This window comes from Oncorhynchus clarkii, chromosome 5 (genome assembly GCF_045791955.1).
Source record: "Oncorhynchus clarkii lewisi isolate Uvic-CL-2024 chromosome 5, UVic_Ocla_1.0, whole genome shotgun sequence".
NCBI classification, from domain to species: Eukaryota; Metazoa; Chordata; class Actinopteri; order Salmoniformes; family Salmonidae; genus Oncorhynchus; species Oncorhynchus clarkii.
Window position 1 is genome coordinate 12230593 of NC_092151.1, and position 18591 is coordinate 12249183.

At 41.5% G+C, this 18591-nt stretch overlaps 1 protein-coding gene across 2 annotated transcripts; it reads right to left on the reverse strand.

Moving 5' to 3' along the window:
* Positions 1-3198: 3198 nt before the first annotated feature.
* LOC139408351 (zinc finger protein 271-like) lies at positions 3199-8114 on the reverse strand. 2 transcript variants are annotated; one of them, XM_071152119.1, is made up of 3 exons: positions 7865-8114; positions 7377-7536; positions 3199-5486 (listed from the first exon to the last, which is right to left on the reverse strand). In XM_071152119.1, the coding sequence occupies exons 1-3, from the start codon at positions 7991-7993 to the stop codon at positions 3718-3720; spliced, it is 2058 nt and encodes a 685-aa protein (XP_071008220.1). In that variant the 5' UTR covers positions 7994-8114; the 3' UTR covers positions 3199-3717. The 2 variants fall into 2 exon arrangements, with proteins under 2 accessions (XP_071008220.1, XP_071008221.1); XM_071152120.1 differs by having other exon boundaries at positions 3205-5486; positions 7383-7536.
* Positions 8115-18591: the final 10477 nt, after the last annotated feature.

The following is an 18591-nucleotide window of genomic DNA, read 5'->3' on the forward strand; positions in this document are numbered from 1 at the left end:
AGCTTAAAACTCATGCTCAGAAACACAACATTATCCGTCGTCTCGTGCTGAACTGCGCATGTGCAGGGTCTCAAATCAAATGCACTCCTTTGATATGAAAAATATGTTCAACTACTTATGACATTTGCTTAATTTTGGGCTGGGTCTTTAGATTGCGTAAATTAACTTGTAATGAAGAACGTTCTGTCATTGACTACTCAAACCCCGGCCTGGTCTTTTCGCAAGCGTTCCCGCGATGTTGCGCCTCAGTTTGAAAACTGACGAGAGTTCACGCAGGCCTTAACCGGGTGGTATTGAAGACTCCCTTTCTCTGTGGTCAAACTTTGCCGCACGAGGGCGATGCGCGCAAGTTGGTGGCAGAACACGAACGAGTTCTACAGAACGCAAGCAAAAAAAAAAGCCTCTATTTACCTTTTGCTTACGAGTGCATTTCATAATACTTTTGGATTATAATTTTAAAGCCCGTATGAAAGCTTAATGTGTCACTATCGTAAACCAACTGCATTATAAACACTTCAACCAGTAAAATGGTTATTTGGTTAGCTTTTGCTACAGACTGTCAACGAGTGTAAGCAACTGATGCACCCAAAATAGTTATTTAGCAAAGATCACAACCAAATATAATCTTAGCAACTGGTCAAGCAACAATCAAAACATTGTAAGTATGAGAACCCAAAACATTATGTTTAGAAGTATTAACGTAAATCTAGGCTACAGATGTCTTACTGCAGCCAAGTCGCACGCATCTGTGCATGATTTAAGGATGTCTTGTACTGGAAAGAGGTCACAAGGGGTGGGTCTCCCATAGACACCAATACAGCTGGGTATGGTCTTAGTTAATTGACTCATTTAAAACATTTGAACTAACAAGGGAGAAGGCACCCACCTGAACAGCATCAACTCACAAAGAAGATTAATGGAGGATCTCAATAAAGTAATCGCATACTGACATGAACAAGATGTTCAACTAAACCGAAAAGTATTGTTTTATTTCAAAAGTTGCTTAACTTTAATCCACAATTATCCACTCTTGTGCTGCTAATAACTGAAAAAAAAAAATTGAACCAGGGAAAAACTAGAAGGACGAAAATGCAGCAAGTCTAATTATGAAGAGAATAAAAGTGTAGTTTCTACCCTCTATGATAGGGTCAACAGCTGATCATTGGAAGGTTTAGTTCTGCTTACTATGCATTTTTACACTTCAGCCAAATGGCTATTAACATATGATAAATCCAATGTTAACTGGTTTATCATGACAATTTTTTTACAATTCCCCCTGGATTCCCAAGTTGGTAAGAACACTACTTTGCCTAAAGTATGTGGTCAACCCTTCAAATCAGTGGAGTTGACTATTTCAGCCACAGCTGTTACTGACAGGTGAATACAAATTAAATTAAAAAGAGTACAGCCATGCAATCTCCATAAACAAACATTGACCTTACTGAAGAGCTCAGTGACTCAATGTGGCACCGTCATAGGAAAGGCCCTTTCCTGTTTCAGCATGACAATGCAAGGTCCATACAGAAATCGTCAAGATTGGTGTGGAAGAACTTGACTGACCTGCACAGAGCCTTGACCTCAACCCCATCGAGCACCTTTGGGATGAATTGGAATGCCGACTGCAAGCCAGGCCTAATTGACCAACATCAGTGCCCCGACCTCACTAATGCTCGTGATTGAATGGAAGCAAGTCCCTGCAGCAATGTTCCAAAGTCTAGTGGAAAGCCTTCCCAGAAGAGTGGAGGCTGTTATAGCAGCAACGGGGGGGGGACCAACTCCATATTAATGCCCATGATTTTGGAATGAGATGTTTGACAAGCAGGTGTCCACATATACTTTTGGCAATGTCGTGTCTGGCTGACCAATTTAACTTCACTAAACACAAAAGACTGGTGGTGCCACTGACAGTGAGGAAAGTACAAACCTGACAAAAAGAGCTACCTGTGTTTTAATGCCAAGATACGTAACAATGTGTAAAGGCAACCTTATTAGGAAGGTTGCAAGTTCAAACCCTCGAGCTGACAAGGTACAATCTGTCATTCTGCCCCTGAACAGGCAGTTGGCCTAGGAACAGTGGGTTGTCATTGAAAGTAAGAATTTGTTCTTAACTGACTTGCCTAGTTAAATAAAGGTAAAATGATCTAGCCCACCGTGCAACATATTTACAGACCTGTGTCTGCCTGTTTCGCTATGCTTTTCCCACTTTGGGGGAATATCCGTGGTTGGTGGACCGTTCTGATAAAGAATGGGTCGTTTGCTATGGTAGATTCACTCAGGCAGTATGAAAACGACTACGTCGACCATGATCCTTTGCTAGTTACGGTTAATTCCACCATGAACCGTAGCAAAATTATTATTTTTTCAGCCGGTGCCCTTCAGCCCCAATAGTGTATTTCCTATTCAAATACTTCCGGCTTCATGCTCCTATGGAGTTATCCATAGGAGTACGTGACTGACGTCAGCGCTATCACCATCTACTGGTTTTAACGTCTATGATATTGACAGGCTGATTAGCTAGGACAAAAAGGTGTCAAAGACTGATTTGAACGCAATTGTTAGATACTACCACCCCATTCTTAAATTCAACAAACTTTGCGTGTAAATCTGTCACACCATTTTGTCCTAGCTAATCAGCCTGTCAATATCATAGACATTAAAACCAGTAGATGGCGATAGCGCTGACGTCAGTCACATACTCTTATGGAAAACTCCTGATGGCGCATGAAGCATGTGAAATGCACTATTGGGGCTAAAGGGCACCAGGGAATTTATATATATACACATCTCTTTTTTTTATTTTATTTTTTTAAATCGCTACGGTTCATGGTGGAATTGTCCGTCATTATTCCAGATATAGGTTCGGACGTGGGAAGAGTCGCCAAACAGGTACCAGTCGACAAATAACTCAGAACTCTGACCTACTTATAATACCTCACCACTCAGTCAGGAGAAATTATATACTCACCGCAGTGGAGGCTGGTGGGCAGAGCTATAGGAGGAAGGGCTCATTGTAATGGCTGGAATGGAATAAATGGACAGCTGTCAAACAAACATATGGAAACCTCGACTCTATTCAATTTATTTCATCACAGCCATTACAATGAGCCCGTTCTCCTACAGCTCCTTCCACCAGCCTCTACTGCACCATCACCTGAATAGGTGTCACCAAGCTGTCCTGTCTGATACAAATATCAGAACTTTGCAGTTTGTGTATGTGTTTTAATGATCTTTACACAATAGAAAAAAAATATATTAAACAGACAATTCAAACTGTCAGAAATAATGGGCTCATGAACATAAACCCTGGATCTCCAAGCATTACCGCAGGCACACACCTCAATTCCTAAACAGCTAACCTTAATTCCTAAAAATTCTGTCAATCAAAAAAAATCAAAGATAAGCTTTGTAGTTTAGCTGAACAGAAATAAAACAAGTCAAATAGGCTCTCCCCAATGTGAGCATGCCTCAAAGTAAGAGCAAACTAGGATGAGGCAATAGGGGCTCTGGGTTGTGAGGAGCAAATTTACTTGTGCCTGGGTTGTGAAATGTAATATGACAGCTGTGGCATTCCAGAAACACACCCCAGAACTTTTCACCCTGCTGAATACATCCCTGTTGTTCCTGATGTCTGAAAGCAGGAAGTTGCCCCACTGTGAATGATAGAGATTATATCACTGAGTCGACATCACAGCAGCATAAAGGCAAGCACTCCTGCCTCTACCGCATTTCTCCCTTTCTACTTCTGAAAGTGCGGTCTGAAGATTTGTTCGACTGATCGTGTGTCACTGCCACACCATTACAGCTATGGTTTTTGTAGTGTCTTATGTCAGAAAAGCCCTTTCCACATCTCTTGCAATAATAAGGCCTAACTCCAGTGTGGACTTGCATGTGGGCTTTGACGTTGTTGGCTTGGCCAAAACCTCTCCCGCAAACGTCACATTTGAATGGCTTCTCTCCCGTGTGGACTCGCTCATGCCTTTTGAGATTGGTGTTGACTGCAAATGTCTTGTCACAATAACTGCATTTGAAGGGCTTTTCACCTGTATGGGTTCGCTCATGTCCTTCTAGAGCTTGCCTAAGAACAAATGTCTTTTCACAGTATTTACAAGCGTAAGGCTTCACCCCACTGTGAAGTCTCATGTGATAGTCAAAAGTATGTTTATAGGCAAAGGTCTTTCCGCAAATGGAACAAGAGTATTGCTTTTGTCCAGTGTGAATTCGTTGATGGTTTTTCAGAGTTAGCATGGAGCTGAAGCCGTTCAAACATATGTCACAACTGAATGGCTTTGTTGAGGTTCCCGGTCTCCTGGCGGTTCTCGTTCTCTCTTTTCTCTCTCGTTCTTTCTGCTTCTCTCCTTCAGCTGTGTGCCATTTTAGATGGTGTCGCCTCATTAGAAAATTGTACATAAAAGTCTTCCCACATAGGTCACACATAAATGGTTTGGTTGCCCCATGACGGTGCATGTGAGCTTTTAAGAGGGTGGACTGAAGGTAGCTTTTCCCACACACTTTACATTTGTATGGTCTCTCCCCTGTGTGAAGCACTTGGTGTCTCACAAGGTTTCCTTTATGGCCGAAAGCAGCTCCACATGTCTCACATGTAAATGGCTTCTGCCCTGTATGGATTACCTTGTGCTTTTCAAGGCTGGATTTAGTTATAAAGCGCTTACCACACTCTGAGCATGAATGTGGACGTTCACCTGTATGTGTTCGCATATGATAACTCAGGCCACCACTCTGTGTGTAACTCTTCCCACACACAGCACAGCTGTATGGTTTTTCACCGGTGTGGATTCTCTCGTGCTCAATAAGCAGTTTCCTTTTTGTAAAACCCTTTCCACAAGTCAGGCACTTGAACGGTCTCTCCACTGCATGAACAAGCTGATGTCGTTTCAGATCTTTTTTGGTAAAGAATGTATTTCCACAGACTTTGCAACTGAGCGTTTTTTCTCTGTGACGCAACATGTGATGTTCGAGCTGCTTAGACATTGTGAAAGTTTTGCCACATTGACCACAAGCGAATGGCCTCTCTCCTGTGTGAATTAGCTTGTGACGTACCAGCAAGCGATTCCGACTGAAGGTCTTGTCACAATCATCACACTTGAATGGTTTTGTGTGAGTTAGCGTGTGAGATTCGAGTGACCCTTCCCTGCTGAAGGTCTTTTCACAAACATCACACTTGAAGGGTCTTGTGTGAGTTAGCTTGTGTTGTATCAGCCGTTTGTTCTGGCTGAAGGTCTTCTCACAAATATCACACTTGAAGCGTTTGGTTTCTTTGGATCGTGTCCCTTTAGTAGTATTGCTGTTTTTCTGGCTTTCATGGCCGTCTCTCTCGTTGCTCCCTGGCAGAGCAGCTCTCATATGCTCAACGTTGGATTCAGTGTCTCTTGGGGAGAGGTCTGTATTCAGTCCATCTGTGTCTCCCAGAGAGGAGTCATTCTCCAATGAAGATGTCTCTGTGGGTTTACTGCAAAAATTTGCAGGACCTAAAGATGAAAGAAATATGAGTAATATACATATTAGCCTATAGATCTCCTGAATGTGTAGCATGAGGCATCTTGATGTACAAATAAACCAGCTGAACAGGACACTTGTCTAATTTAGTTAGTCAAATAAGTCTCCCAATATATGGCAATTAGGGTTGGGCGATATTAGAATCGTATCAGATATCGAAGATGATTGACAGCCATCGTTGATGGCGACGCCATTGTGATATGACAGAATGTATAGCCTATTTCAACTTGACTGGCACCACGCAGTAATGAGCTGACCGGGTAGCCCACAGCAGGACCATCCCAAGTAGCCTATGATTTTGCTATAGACTGCATAACATATTTCAATAAATGTTATAAACAATTTACAGAATGCAAGAGAATGTAGACATAGCTAAGATTTAATCAAAGCAGCGCTAACGGGCCAGTAAAAAAATATTTTTTTCCTATCTCAATGTCAGATGATCTGGGCCACGTAGCCTAATCCTATTACATTTGTATTTATTTTATAGCGGACACTCGTGTCCAATTATTTTAAAAGCCAAATTTTATATTTTCTGTACATATATGAATAGGACTTCAGTTTTTATGCATGCTGGCTTTCTCTCACTGCACTAGTTCATGATCAAACAATGAATTTATCTAACGGTCTTCTAGGCTCTCAAAGTTGGGTTGTTTTTGGAATAACCCAAAAACATGATAGGCCTAAGGTAATAATGAGCGGCAGAACAAACAATAGGAAAATAGATACATCTTACAATAGTTTGAACAAACCTTACAGTTGAGCAAAGCTTAGTCTACTATAAAAGAAACACATGCATCCCCCTCCTTGCGATTGGGAACCAAATGCCAAATCCTACTAATTAAAATAGCTTATCAAAAGCTTTGCAGAGTATTTCCCAAATAAGCTATTATGTTATGTCCTAAAGTATCAGCTTTCAAATGGGAACTTAAGGTCAGTCTATATGAGACTCTTTATCACAGCTTTATTTTGAAAGACAAATATTAGGGGCAACAAAATTTAAATGAGAAGTCAAAAGAACTTACAGCTGAGCACAGCTTCTGAAATAAATTGTGTAGTGTAGGCCCTTTTCAATGATAGTAGGAGTATAGAAGCCTAGGCATAATAAGAGAGGAAGATTGTGCAAAAATGTGACTCATTGAATGATTATCCCGTTCTGGGGACAGCAGAGTTGCAGCAGGGCTCTGATTCAGAGGGGTTGTGTTAAATGTGGAAGACACATTTCAGTTGAATGCATTCATTTGTACAATTGATTAGGTATTCACCTTTCCCCCCTTGGTGATTTAAAAGGCCCTATATGGTCAATCCGTTATCTGTATTGATGTGCAGCATTTACGGTGATATGGCCTCTGCAGAAGCCAGGGCATTCATAGTTCTTGCTCTTCCCCAGCGCAGAGCTGTTGTGAAGGAAGTTGTCAAGGAAGTGAGTTTGTGTTTATACAGGACCTCCCGCCCTCACCTACTGTCAACCGGAGCCCTCCGAAATGTACAAAACATTACAGGCGCACAGCGATGCGGTACAGAGCTCATCTGGCCGCTGCGTGCCCCCGGGGGATTCGAAATGACGTCCCACCGTACTCCGACCACATTTCGGATCAAGCATAAATTTCATCTTACAACACTTCACAATATGCACAGCCAGCGAGGGCTCATCCTTGACTGTCACTTGCATTACCGCGCGCACACACGTTTTACGTGCAACAGCTCCATCAGAGAGGAATAGGTTACTAAAAAAGATTAGTCTACAAAATATATTTAGTCATGATTCACGTTTTATGGGTACTTCACGATAAGACAAAGGTTGACATCGCCCAACCCTAATGGCAACATACATTTTTACATGAGCGTCAAAATAAGCATACTTTTACCAGGCTGTGTATTGTTTTCAAACAACTGGGTCATCTGCTCGACCTTGGTCTTCAGTTTCACGTTCTCATTTTGTAAACTCGAGGAAGCCACTAGGAATAGTTGGCAGATTTTACGAATAGCCTCTCCCGTCACCAGATTCATAATAGTGCAAAGCTGTGTAAAGAATAGGGGGGGAAACACGTTACCTAAGTAGCCAGCTTTCCATACGTGCTACAGCAAAGATGTGAAACCAATAAGTAAGCAAGCTAACTTGCTACGTTAGCTAGCTTGATAAGCAAATTGCATGAAGCTAACGTGGCTAGCTTACTTTGCCAATTACATTACAGATGGCATTTTTGTGGTTAAATACCAACGTTTGATAAACTATCTATCTACTAGACAACGTATTGCAGCTAACGTTAGTTACCAGTAAATGTTGGTGCAACTTTAGTTAACGTTAACTTGTGCAACTCCGTAACGTCATTAGTCACGCTGTACTCACCTCTCTCTCTGGATTGTACGAGTTTTGCACGACGCGCAAAAATGGACTAATTTCTGTAATTACCGTCTCGACGACAATGGCCATAATCGATGTTGTTTCTGACTGAAACATATTGTAAGCTGTAGCCATTTTGCCCTCAGACTCATTCGCATAGAATAAGAACCAAGCTAACTATATACTGTAGCTACCTAGCATGCTGCCAGCAATGTGAAGCTAGTCAGATGGTCTTGTCTCCGCCCTAACAGGGTTGTTGTCCAAAGGCGGGAAGGAAGGGGTTTGTCTAGAAGGGATACAGCTTCGGTCAAAATTGACTTTGCGTAGCAGGTTAGAACGTACACAGCAGATAAAGAGAATTAGGTTAGGATTAGCTAAAATTCACATAACAAAAATGTGACGTTAAATTACTGTATCCATTCTAGACAAGACCGGAAGGCATGTGTCCTTGCATGCCGCCACCAACTGTGTGAGCTGTGTCCGCCTACTGTTCTGGAGTGTGAATTCATTTCACTTTGTGGCAGAAAGGGGATAGGGAACAGGGAATAAACATTTGTAAAAATCATTTGGGGGGTGCTTTTTATTTGTCCTGTTTTTATGTGTATGTGAATAACTCAGGTCGGAAAGTTTGGTAAAGTTCAAGCATAGGTATAACATGTTACAGGTCACAACGCCCCAATCAAATCAAATGTTATTTGTCACATGCACATGTTTAGCAGATGTTAATGCGAGTGTAGTGAAATGCTTGTGCTTCTAGTTCCGACCATGCAGTAGTATCTAACAAGTAATCTAACCTAACAATTTCACAACAACTATCCTATACACACAAGTGTAAAGGAATGAATAAGAATATGTACATAAAAATATATGAATGAGCGATGGCCGAACGGCATAGGCAAGATGCAGTAGATGGTATAGAGTACAGTATATACATATGAGATGAGTAATATAGGGAATGTAAACATTATATAAAGTGGCATTGTTGAAAGTGGCTAGTGATACATTTATTAAATACATTTTTCATTATTAAAATGGCTAGAGATGAGTCATTATGTTGGCAGCAGCCACTCAATGTTAGTGATGGCTGTTTAACAGTCTGATGGCCTTGAGATAGAAGCTGTTTTTCAATCTCTCGGCCCCTGCTTTGATGCACCTGTAGTGACCTCGCCTTCTGGATGATAGCTGGTGAACAGGCAGTGGCTTGGGTGGTTGTTGTCCTTGATGATCTTTTTGCCCTTCCTGTGATATCGGGTGGTGTAGGTGTCCTGGAGGGCAGGTAGTTTGCCCCCGGTGATGCGTTGTGCAGACCTCACTACCCTCTGGAGAGCCTTACGGTTGTGGGCGGAGCAGTTGCCGTACCAGGCGGTGATACAGCCCGACAGGATGCTCTCGATTGTGCATCTGTAAAAGTTTGTGAGTGTTTTTGGTGACAAGCGGAATTTCTTCAGCCTCCTGAGGTTGAAGAGGCGCTGCTGCGTCTTCTTCACCACGCTGTCTGTGTGGGTGGACCATTTCAGTTTGTCCGTGATGTTTAAGTCGGGGAACTTAAAACTTTCCACCTTCTCCACTACTGTCCCGTCGATGTGGATAGGGGGCTGCTCCCTCAGCTGTTTCCTGAAGTCCACGATCATCTCCTTTCAATCAGACACTCATAATGCACCTGTTTATATATCCTAGATAGGTGCCCCACTAGCACCATCTCTGGGTTGGCATTATGCCCATTATCTTAACAACACACAAGTGTGTAATGGAAATGTGTTCCTTGCATATCCCAAATCCCAATGAGACACCTGCAGGGAGTGGGGTCACGGCCAAGGTCACCATTGCCCAGCGCCCCTGGAACAATTGTGGTTGTGGCTTGCTCAAAACACCCCCAAAGCATAATGTTTCCACCTCCATGTTTGACGGTGGGGAAGGTGTTCTTTGGGTCATAGGCAGCATTCCTCCTCCTCTAAAGACGTCGAGTTGAGTTGATGCCAAAGAGCTACAGTTTGGTCTCATCTGACCCCAACACTTTCACCCAGTTTTCCTCAATCATTCAGATGTTAATTGGCAAACTTCAGAAGGGCATGTATATGTGCTTTCTTGAGCAGGGGGACCTCGCGTGCGCTGCAGGATTTCAGTTCTTCACAGCGTAGTGTGTTACCAATTGTTTTCTTGGTGACTATGGTCCCAGCTGCCTTGAGATCATTGAGAAGATCCTCCCGTGTAGTTCTGGGCTGATTTCTCACCGTTCTCATGATCATTGCAACTACACGAGGTGAGATCTTGCATGGAGCCCCAGGCCGAGGGAGATTGACAGGTCTTTTGTGTTTCTTCCATTTGCGAATAATCGCACCAACTGTTGTCACCTTGTTACCAAGCTGCTTGGCGATGGTCTTGTAGCCCATTCCAGCCATGTGTAGGTCTACAATCTTGTCCCTGACATCCTTGGAGAGCTCTTTGGTCTTGGCCATGGTGGAGAGTTTGGAATCTGATTGATTGATTGCTTCTGTGGACAGGTGTCTTTTATACAGGTAACAAACTGAGATTAGGAGCACTCCCTTTAAGAGTGTGCTCCTAATCTCAGCTCGTTACCTGTATAAAATACACCTGGGAGCCAGAAATCTTTCTGATTGAGAGGGGGTCAAATACTTATTTCCCATTAAAATGCAAATCAATTTATAACATTTTTGACATGCGTTTTTCTGGATTTTTTGTTGTTATTCTGTTCACTGTTCAAATAAACCTCAATTTAAATTATAGACTGATCATTTCTTTTTCAGTGGGCAAACGTACAAAATCAGCAGGGGATCAAATACTTTCCCCCCTCACTGTATATAGAGGATGGCACATTGTAGTACTGCTTCTTTCTTTTTTCTCAATCATAATTTAATTTCATTTTCTGTTTTCCACAAGAGCTTAACAATAAATAATAAGCAAAGAAAAAGCTGACCTGTTGTTCACAGGAAGCAAACTAACAGGAGTTAGTAAGGCTTCTAGGGTCTCTGTAAGGCATGGATATAATATGACACTCTGTAACAGCAACTGTTCTCTATCACCTCCTCTGTTAAGTGGCTGTACAACTTCTAAGCCCTGGAACCTGTTGGCACACAGGTGCGACTGCCTTGAAATGTCTGGCTACAGGGGACTTATCTCACCAGTTCTGATGTTGCTCTTGTGTTCTGTAATACGAACTTTTGTTGGATAATTGTGTTTCTAAAGTACGTAATGTTACACAGGACAGCTTATTTCCCCCTAAACCTATCTCTCCTAATGATCAACCTACTGTATTTGTGTCCACTAAAAAGCCTTGGTATGTTCTGTTTACGACACCTCTGCAAGCACGGCTTTTCAGAATATCACTCCAGTCGATTTTGAACTTGCTAGAAACCTATTTTACCGTATGTGTACATTAGTACGCGTTAAATTGCCGCGTACCACTCCAGCCGCCCAGAGTGGTTCGCCTGTGGGTGGGCTGGCAGCATATAGCAGCACGTTCAATTAGGCATCAAACATTTTACATAACAATTAAGTATATAAAGGTCTGGTTATTAAATGGGTAAATGGTTTAATCCAGTCTCCATTTCATGAATTTATTCACAGGAAAATAGTAATATGCTCTAACATTTCTAAAAACAAAGCAATTCATTTAGCACATTTCTAAAATTAAAATAAATAAAAATGAAATATTAAATTTACATCAGTACTTTGTTGAATTACCTTTGGCAGCGATTACAGCTTTGAAGCTTCTTGGGTATGACGCTACAAGTTTGGCACACCTGTATCGGGTTAAAATTTGGGGAGTTTCTCCCATTCTTCTCTGCAGATCCTCTCAAGCTCTGTCAGATTGGATGGGGAGCATTGCTGCACAGCTATTTTCAGGTCTCTCCAGAGATGTTCAATCGGGTTCAAGTCCGGGCTCTGGCTGGGCCACTCAAGGACATTCAGAGGTTTGTCCCAAAGCCACTCCTGTGTAGTCTTGGTTGTGTGCTTAGGGTTGTTGTCCTGTTGGAAAGTGAACCTTCGCCCAAGTCTGAGATCTGGAGCAGGTTTTCATTGAGTATCTCACTGTACTTTGCTCCATTCATCTTTCCCTCAATCCCGACTAATCTCCCAGTCCCTGCAGCTGAAAAACTTCTCCACAGCATGATGCTGCCACCACCATGCTTGGCATTCAGGCCAAAGAGTTCAATCTTGGTTTCACCAGAAAGTCTTTAGGTGCCTTTTGGTAAACTCCAAGCGGGCTGTTATGTGCCTTTTACTGAGGAGCGGCTTCCATATGGCCACTCTATCATAAAGGCCTGATGGGTGGAGTGCTGCAGAGATGGTTGTCCTACAGGAAGGTTCTCCCATCTCCACAGAGGAACTCTGGAGCTCTGTCAGAGTGACCATCAGGTTCTTGATCACCTCCCTGAACCAGGCCCTTCTCCCCTAATTGCTCAGTTTGGCCGAGCGGCCAGGAATAGGAAGAGTCTTGGTGGTTCCAAACTTATTCAATTTAAGAATGATGGAGGCCACTGTGTCTTGGGGACCTTCAATGCTGAAGAAATGTTTTGGTACCTTTCCCCAGATCTGTGCCTCGACACAATCCTGTCTCGGAGCTCTACGGACAATTCTTTCGACCTCATGGCTTGGTTTTTTGTCATGTCCAATCAATTGAATTTACCACAGGTGGACTACAATCAAGTTGTAGAAACATCAAGGATTATCAATGGAAACAGGATGCAGCTGAGCTCAATTTCGAGCCTCATTGCAAAGGGTATTTCTAAATAGCTGTTTTCACTTAGTCATTATGGGTATTGGGTGTAGATTGATGAGGGAAAACATTTATTTAATACATTTTAGAATAACCTTGTAACGTAACAAAATGTGGAAAAAATGAAGGGGTCTGAATACTTTCCAAAGGCACAGTACATGCAGACACAGCAGCATTCAAAGACCGGGAGTTTGATACTCCTGCTATTGGATATGACTGAAAAAGAATGTCTCTCAGACATTCATACCCGAACCGCATCTTTATTTGCCAAGGTAGGAAACATGATCAGTGAATATATTCAATGTACTGGCTACAATGTGAGGATCTCATGCTTGGTAATAACTACATGTATATACAACTTGCACCCTTGGCACAAGTTATATTCTACTCAATCCATTGGCTTCATTGATGCCATTCAGACTGTTTTGAAGTCGATACAACGGGTAGCTGAGGTTCATAGCTAGATTCGGAACTAATATTTACACCAAACATTTTAGGGTCCCTACACAGATCGGCTACATAGGCCGCTACACTTCCATACTCATACAGTTATTTTAATCCTCCACTACACAATAAGGAAGAAAATAGTTAGTTAGCTATGTTACTTCCGCTGCATTGCATGGCGAGTATCAGCAAAGCAAGCTTACAAAATTGTATGCAATTTCAGTAAATGCTTCAGCTAGCTAGATTATTTACATCCACTGTTTAACAAGACAACCCGATTTGGTGGTCTTCTCAGGAGTCCCGAAAACATTAAACAACACAAATTACAATTTCATAACCTACTCAATGCCCATCAAGCTAGCTACGTTAGCTAGCTGGATAATATTAGCTAGTCAGCTAGCTTGCTAAATAGCGATTTTCGTAACTTAACTTTATGACCAAAAAATATAAATAATATGTCATATTCATATGTGTAAACATACTGAATTGTAATTAGATGCATTTTACCGCCATATCATACTGTGCTATGATTGGTTAAGACCACCCAAATGGTTAGGTCATGGTCAGTTTGATCCTAGTTGGCGATACTTGAACATGCCACTTATAGCTAGCTAATGAAGAGCTACGTTGAGAAATATCCTGTAGTACTACTGCCTTTTATTATTTTGTGCAAAGTGTGCAAAACAAGACATAATTGTTTGTCTCTACGATAACTAACATATTTCTCTCGACTGTAAATGTTTTGCACGATTCCTTATTTAAGTGACAATGCCCTCAAAGCCGATGTTTGGAGGATATATTGCTACGGGTTTGTCTCGGGCCAGCAAACCATGCCAATATATCCTCCAAACACCGGTTTTGAGGGCATTATCACTTTTATACAACGTGTTACCAACATATTCAAATAATGACTGATATATTTTCATGTTTTTTTAAATTTGGATTAATTTATTCATTCTATTTCATCCTTCCACAAGATGTAGTCCCGACACAAATCTAGGGTTGCAGGAGACGCGACTATTGTTCCATTGCCATACTGGCTGGCAACCTTGTTATCCCTTGCTTACTAGCCATGCCAACTACGGCTTTAGTCATCAAAATAACAGACAGAATAAAAGCAAAGTAGCTGCATTTGCATAAACTGTTTTCTAGTGACATTTATGGGTGATTATGCAACTTCGAAACTTTCAGAAATTAAAACTTATTCAAACACCATTTTACCAGTATTGTACTCTTCTTTGATTTGTCTAGAAACAATATCTGATAATGACTGCGATCGTACTATTCAGGAATGTATATATTTTTGTCATTTTTCCCAGACAGCCATAGACAAATGTAATTTCCATCACGTCATTAAACATCCATTTTAGTTGAAAATTAAATATCGAACAGTTGATTTATAACGGATGTCTTATACATTTGTACATGAACTTGTACTGAATATTATTTAAAGAGATTCTTAAGGTTTTCCTAATATGAATAATTCAACACGATGCGTGAATGTATAAACTTGCCTTTGTGACAGCTGAAAACATTTATTTATCATGAAAAATAAGATATTTCCAGCCAACCTTTTTGTGAGATTATGATAACAACCATATGATTTCCATATCTAAAACAAATAAATGTATGTAATTATGCATAATATATTAATTTACCTCAAAATATGGGGCGTGGTGGAAATGACATCTATGTAAAAATAAATTTAAAAAAATGTATGTATGTATGAAAACAATATTTTATTGCAAACATTTTGAACAAAACACCGGAACAACATGAGAACAATGTGTTACAGATGCTACAAATATAAATTCTAGCACATAAATAGAGGGAAGAGTTCATTGAGAGCTACACGTTTTTTTTAATGTATGATTTTATGCCCTGCTTTGTATGTACTGTATAGTGAGTTTCCAAGTGTATCTAAGGCTTAGAAAGAGAGCTAAGTTCCTCCCAGACCAAGGCATCCAGCTCCATGTACCTTTTGGTCACTGGATGGGGCTCAGGGACAAGTCCAAGGACATGCTGTGGTCTGTACCATTTAATGTCGTCTCTCATTGGCCAAAAAAAAACGGTTGGGCCAATGCGACTCATGGTTTTCACAAAAGCACCACTCTCTGCGTGAACGTCTTGCACGATACCAGGGTAAACGTCCTGATCATTCTCAACTACACACCACTTTCCATTCAATGCTTCACTTAGATCTTCAATGGTCTGGTAGGTGCTTTGAGATTAGTTGAATTTTCCATCTTGGTCTGCCTCAGTTTTTTCAACCAGAGTCACAGTCTGTGGGCTGAAATAGCTGCAGTGATGTGGAAAGGAACAGAAGCAACTGAGTAGCCGCCAAGTTATCTCCCCTGGACTGTCGGTGACGATCTGGAAACACAGGAAATTCAAAAAGTTATGCACATTCGGAATATGTAATCATAACATAGTCTAGTGATACAAAGTGTAGTGATAATATGTTTGTATAACAAATGTGAAATTCGACATAAAATAACCCACAATTATTACCTGGTGTATCTTCATTGTCCCACTGATTGTCTCCAGGTGATCCGGTAGGAGGGCCTCGATGCTCTCTAGCTCCTCCTCTGAGATATATAAGAGCTTGATAGCTGACTGGTCTTTTGACAGTTCCTCAAATAGTTTTTGCATTTGGGAGGTCCTTGCCTTGTGCCACTATTTCATCCGCTCTTCGTTTCACAGCTGCTCCTACCCCATCAGCTGGGCCTTTTCCATGTCCGGCTTCTAGGAAATTCCACGTAACTCTCTAGAGGCCCATTTCAAAGGGAAGGGTGGAGAGATAGTACAAATTATTTTTAGACCTATATTGGGTTGTAGGCCCATCACTCAAAGTGTACAGCAGTAGCCGATGGGCAGAGCTCAAGAAAGTAGGCCAGTGTTTTTGAGAGATGGGCCCAGATAGCAGAGGGGTCATGCCGCATAGAAGAACTCAGTGAGCAAAGTGAAACTGTGTCATTTGTGGTATATCCAACACAGGTGTGGAGGGTCACCTGCTTCTGAGAATCACCAAAGTGAACTGCCTGGATTTTACTGGTGTATTTACACAGGTAGTTATCTGCAAAGTCAATATGCACAATGATTTCCTCTTTCCCCAGATTATCTTTTAATTCTCTCAGTTTGGAGTATTGGTGTCGAATGTCGTACACGTGTTTGCCCAACTTCCTTTCAATCCTTTGGAGAGGTCCTCCAATAGAATCTGCAGTGTGCCACATATATTTTATTTTACTGTCAAATGTACAGTGAATTTCTCCATGTTTCCCTCTTTGTTTTTCTTCTCTCTCTCTTCAGCTTTGTTTTTCCACTCAAACCACCATGTCTGCGCACCAGCATCACAGTCAGATGTTTTAAGCTCTTTTGCTTGGCAAAGGGAGAACTGTGTACATGCACTCTTTTTATCAGGTTCACACAGCACAAAGACTCAATAACTTTCTCAACATTGCTGCAGCTGATCGCTTTGTGATGCTGTAGTTTGTCCGCCATGAACTGGAGGTTGGCTTGGGTTTTGCAGAGACGTGTCCCTATCCTGGACTGTTGGCTTGACAACCCAAAAAGGACGTATTTTGCAGAAATCAGAGTAGGACATTTTAATTTTCTTAAACTTCTTCTTAGCGCTTCTGCTTTTTCTTCTTGTTCCTCGTTAGTGTGTCCTTTTTCCCTGTTGTTGCTCTGCTGTTGTCATTACGTTCATAGAATCTAATGATTTTCTCTTCTGTGGCAGTGCTAATTCTGTTACACTGATTTTTCCTGGAGTATTGAAGACTTGATGGCCTGATTTCATTTGCCGTCATTGCTTTTGCTGAAAATCCAAATTCTCTGTTTGCAGTTTTGACAAGGCCATACTTTCTCAGGATGTTGCCTCTGAGCATTTTTGAAGCCACTTGTTTGTCCTTGGCATTGCACATTTTTTTATTACTTTTGTTTTAACTCTGCAATTATGGCATTTTGAAACAATAAGAAGATCTTCGGAGTTCCCTTCATTTGCTGTTTTGGCTTTGTCTTTGTTGGAATCTTGTCTCTTCATTTTGTTCATCAGTCAATCATACCTTTTTTGTATTTCTCAGCTTTCCGTAAAGCATTATCAAGTTTGACATATTGTCATACTAAGATCTCTGTATGCTTTTGAGCGACCTCTTCCAACCCCTTTCCTGTCAGCAAGTATTTGACTTCTCATTCCTGTTGCAGACGATGAGGAAGGGGTATCAGGATGTGCATCAGGGGCAGGTAAGTTAGGGGCAGGTATGATGGCTGCAAGTCATCTGGTGACTGAGGTGTTGTGTTTGTTGCCTGATAGGTAGGTCTCCATTGCAAGTGTTCTCTTTAAAGTCTGTCTTCTATTCCGTTGGTTACATTTCCATTGCCATCTCTTGTTTCTTTGTTTTCGCTTTGTAAGCTCAGAGATAGATTTCACTTCTCCCTTCTCTTTTTTCTTCCAGTATCTCTCCCTGTCTTTTTGCAGATGTTCCTGGTATCATATAGGATCATTTTTTAAATTTTGTTTCTATACAGTGGAAAGAACAAGATTTGATACACTGCCGATTTTGCAGGTTTTCCCTCTTACAAAGCATGTAGAGGTCTGTATTTTTTTTAATCATAGGTACACTTCAACTGTGAGAGATGGAATCTAAAACAAAAATCCAGAAAATCACATTGTATGATTTTTAAGTAATTAATTTGCATTTTATTGTAGGTTGGCTCGTTCCAATGCGACATTCATTTAACTTTTGTGCAGGTGAAAGTCCGTTCTGCAGCGGTGGGCTGAAGTAGATTAGACTTTTCAGGAAATCCTCCTTTCCACCGTGTGCCTTTTCCCATCAGACCTTTGACAATTATGACTGAACTCTCCGCTAAGCCATTGGGTTGGGGCTGGGGGGTGTCGTGTTGGAATCCCCAGTCGTTGGCAAACGATCTGCGGGCCATTGTCCGAGTACAGTTCAGATGCAACCCCATGTCTTACGAAGACTGATTTCAGGTAGGTGATTACAGTTTTGCTGGAGGTAGTTGGCAGTGTTGCTACTTCAGGCAGTGTTGCTACTTGGATGAGGCATTAGCGGCTCTGCTTGCTACTTTGGCCTGTACAGTTGTGGCCAAAAGTTTTGAGAATTTTCACAAAGTCTGCTGCCTCAGTTTGTATGATGGCAATATGCATTTACTCTAGAATGTTATGAAGAGTGATCAGATGAAGTCCCTCTTTGCCATGCAAATGAACTGAATCCCCAAAAACATTTCCACTGCATTTCAGCCCTGCCACAAAAGGACCAGCTGACATCATGTCAGTGGCTTTCTCGTTAACACAGGTGTGAGTGTTGACGAGGACAAGGCTGGAGATCACTCTGTCATGCTGACTGAGTTTGAATAACAGACTGGAAGCTTCAAAAGGAGGGTGGTGCTTGGAATCATTGTTCTTCCTCTGTCAGCCATGGTTACTTGCAAGGAGAAACGTGCCGTCATCATTGCTTTGCACAAAAAAAGGCTTCACAGGCAAGGATATTGCTGCCAGTAAGATTGCATCTAAATCAACCATTTATTGGAT

Bases quoted from the DNA above. Each gene is read 5' to 3' on its own strand.
- LOC139408351 (XM_071152119.1), bottom strand. From the start codon at position 7,993: ATGGCTACAGCTTACAATATGTTTCAGTCAGAAACAACATCGATTATG. The intron at 7,537-7,864 runs GTGAGTACAGCG...TTCTTTACACAG, and splicing joins CGTACAATCCAGAGAGAGAG to CTTTGCACTATTATGAATCT. The intron at 5,487-7,376 runs GTATGCTTATTT...TTTCATCTTTAG, and splicing joins CAATACACAGCCTGGTAAAA to GTCCTGCAAATTTTTGCAGT.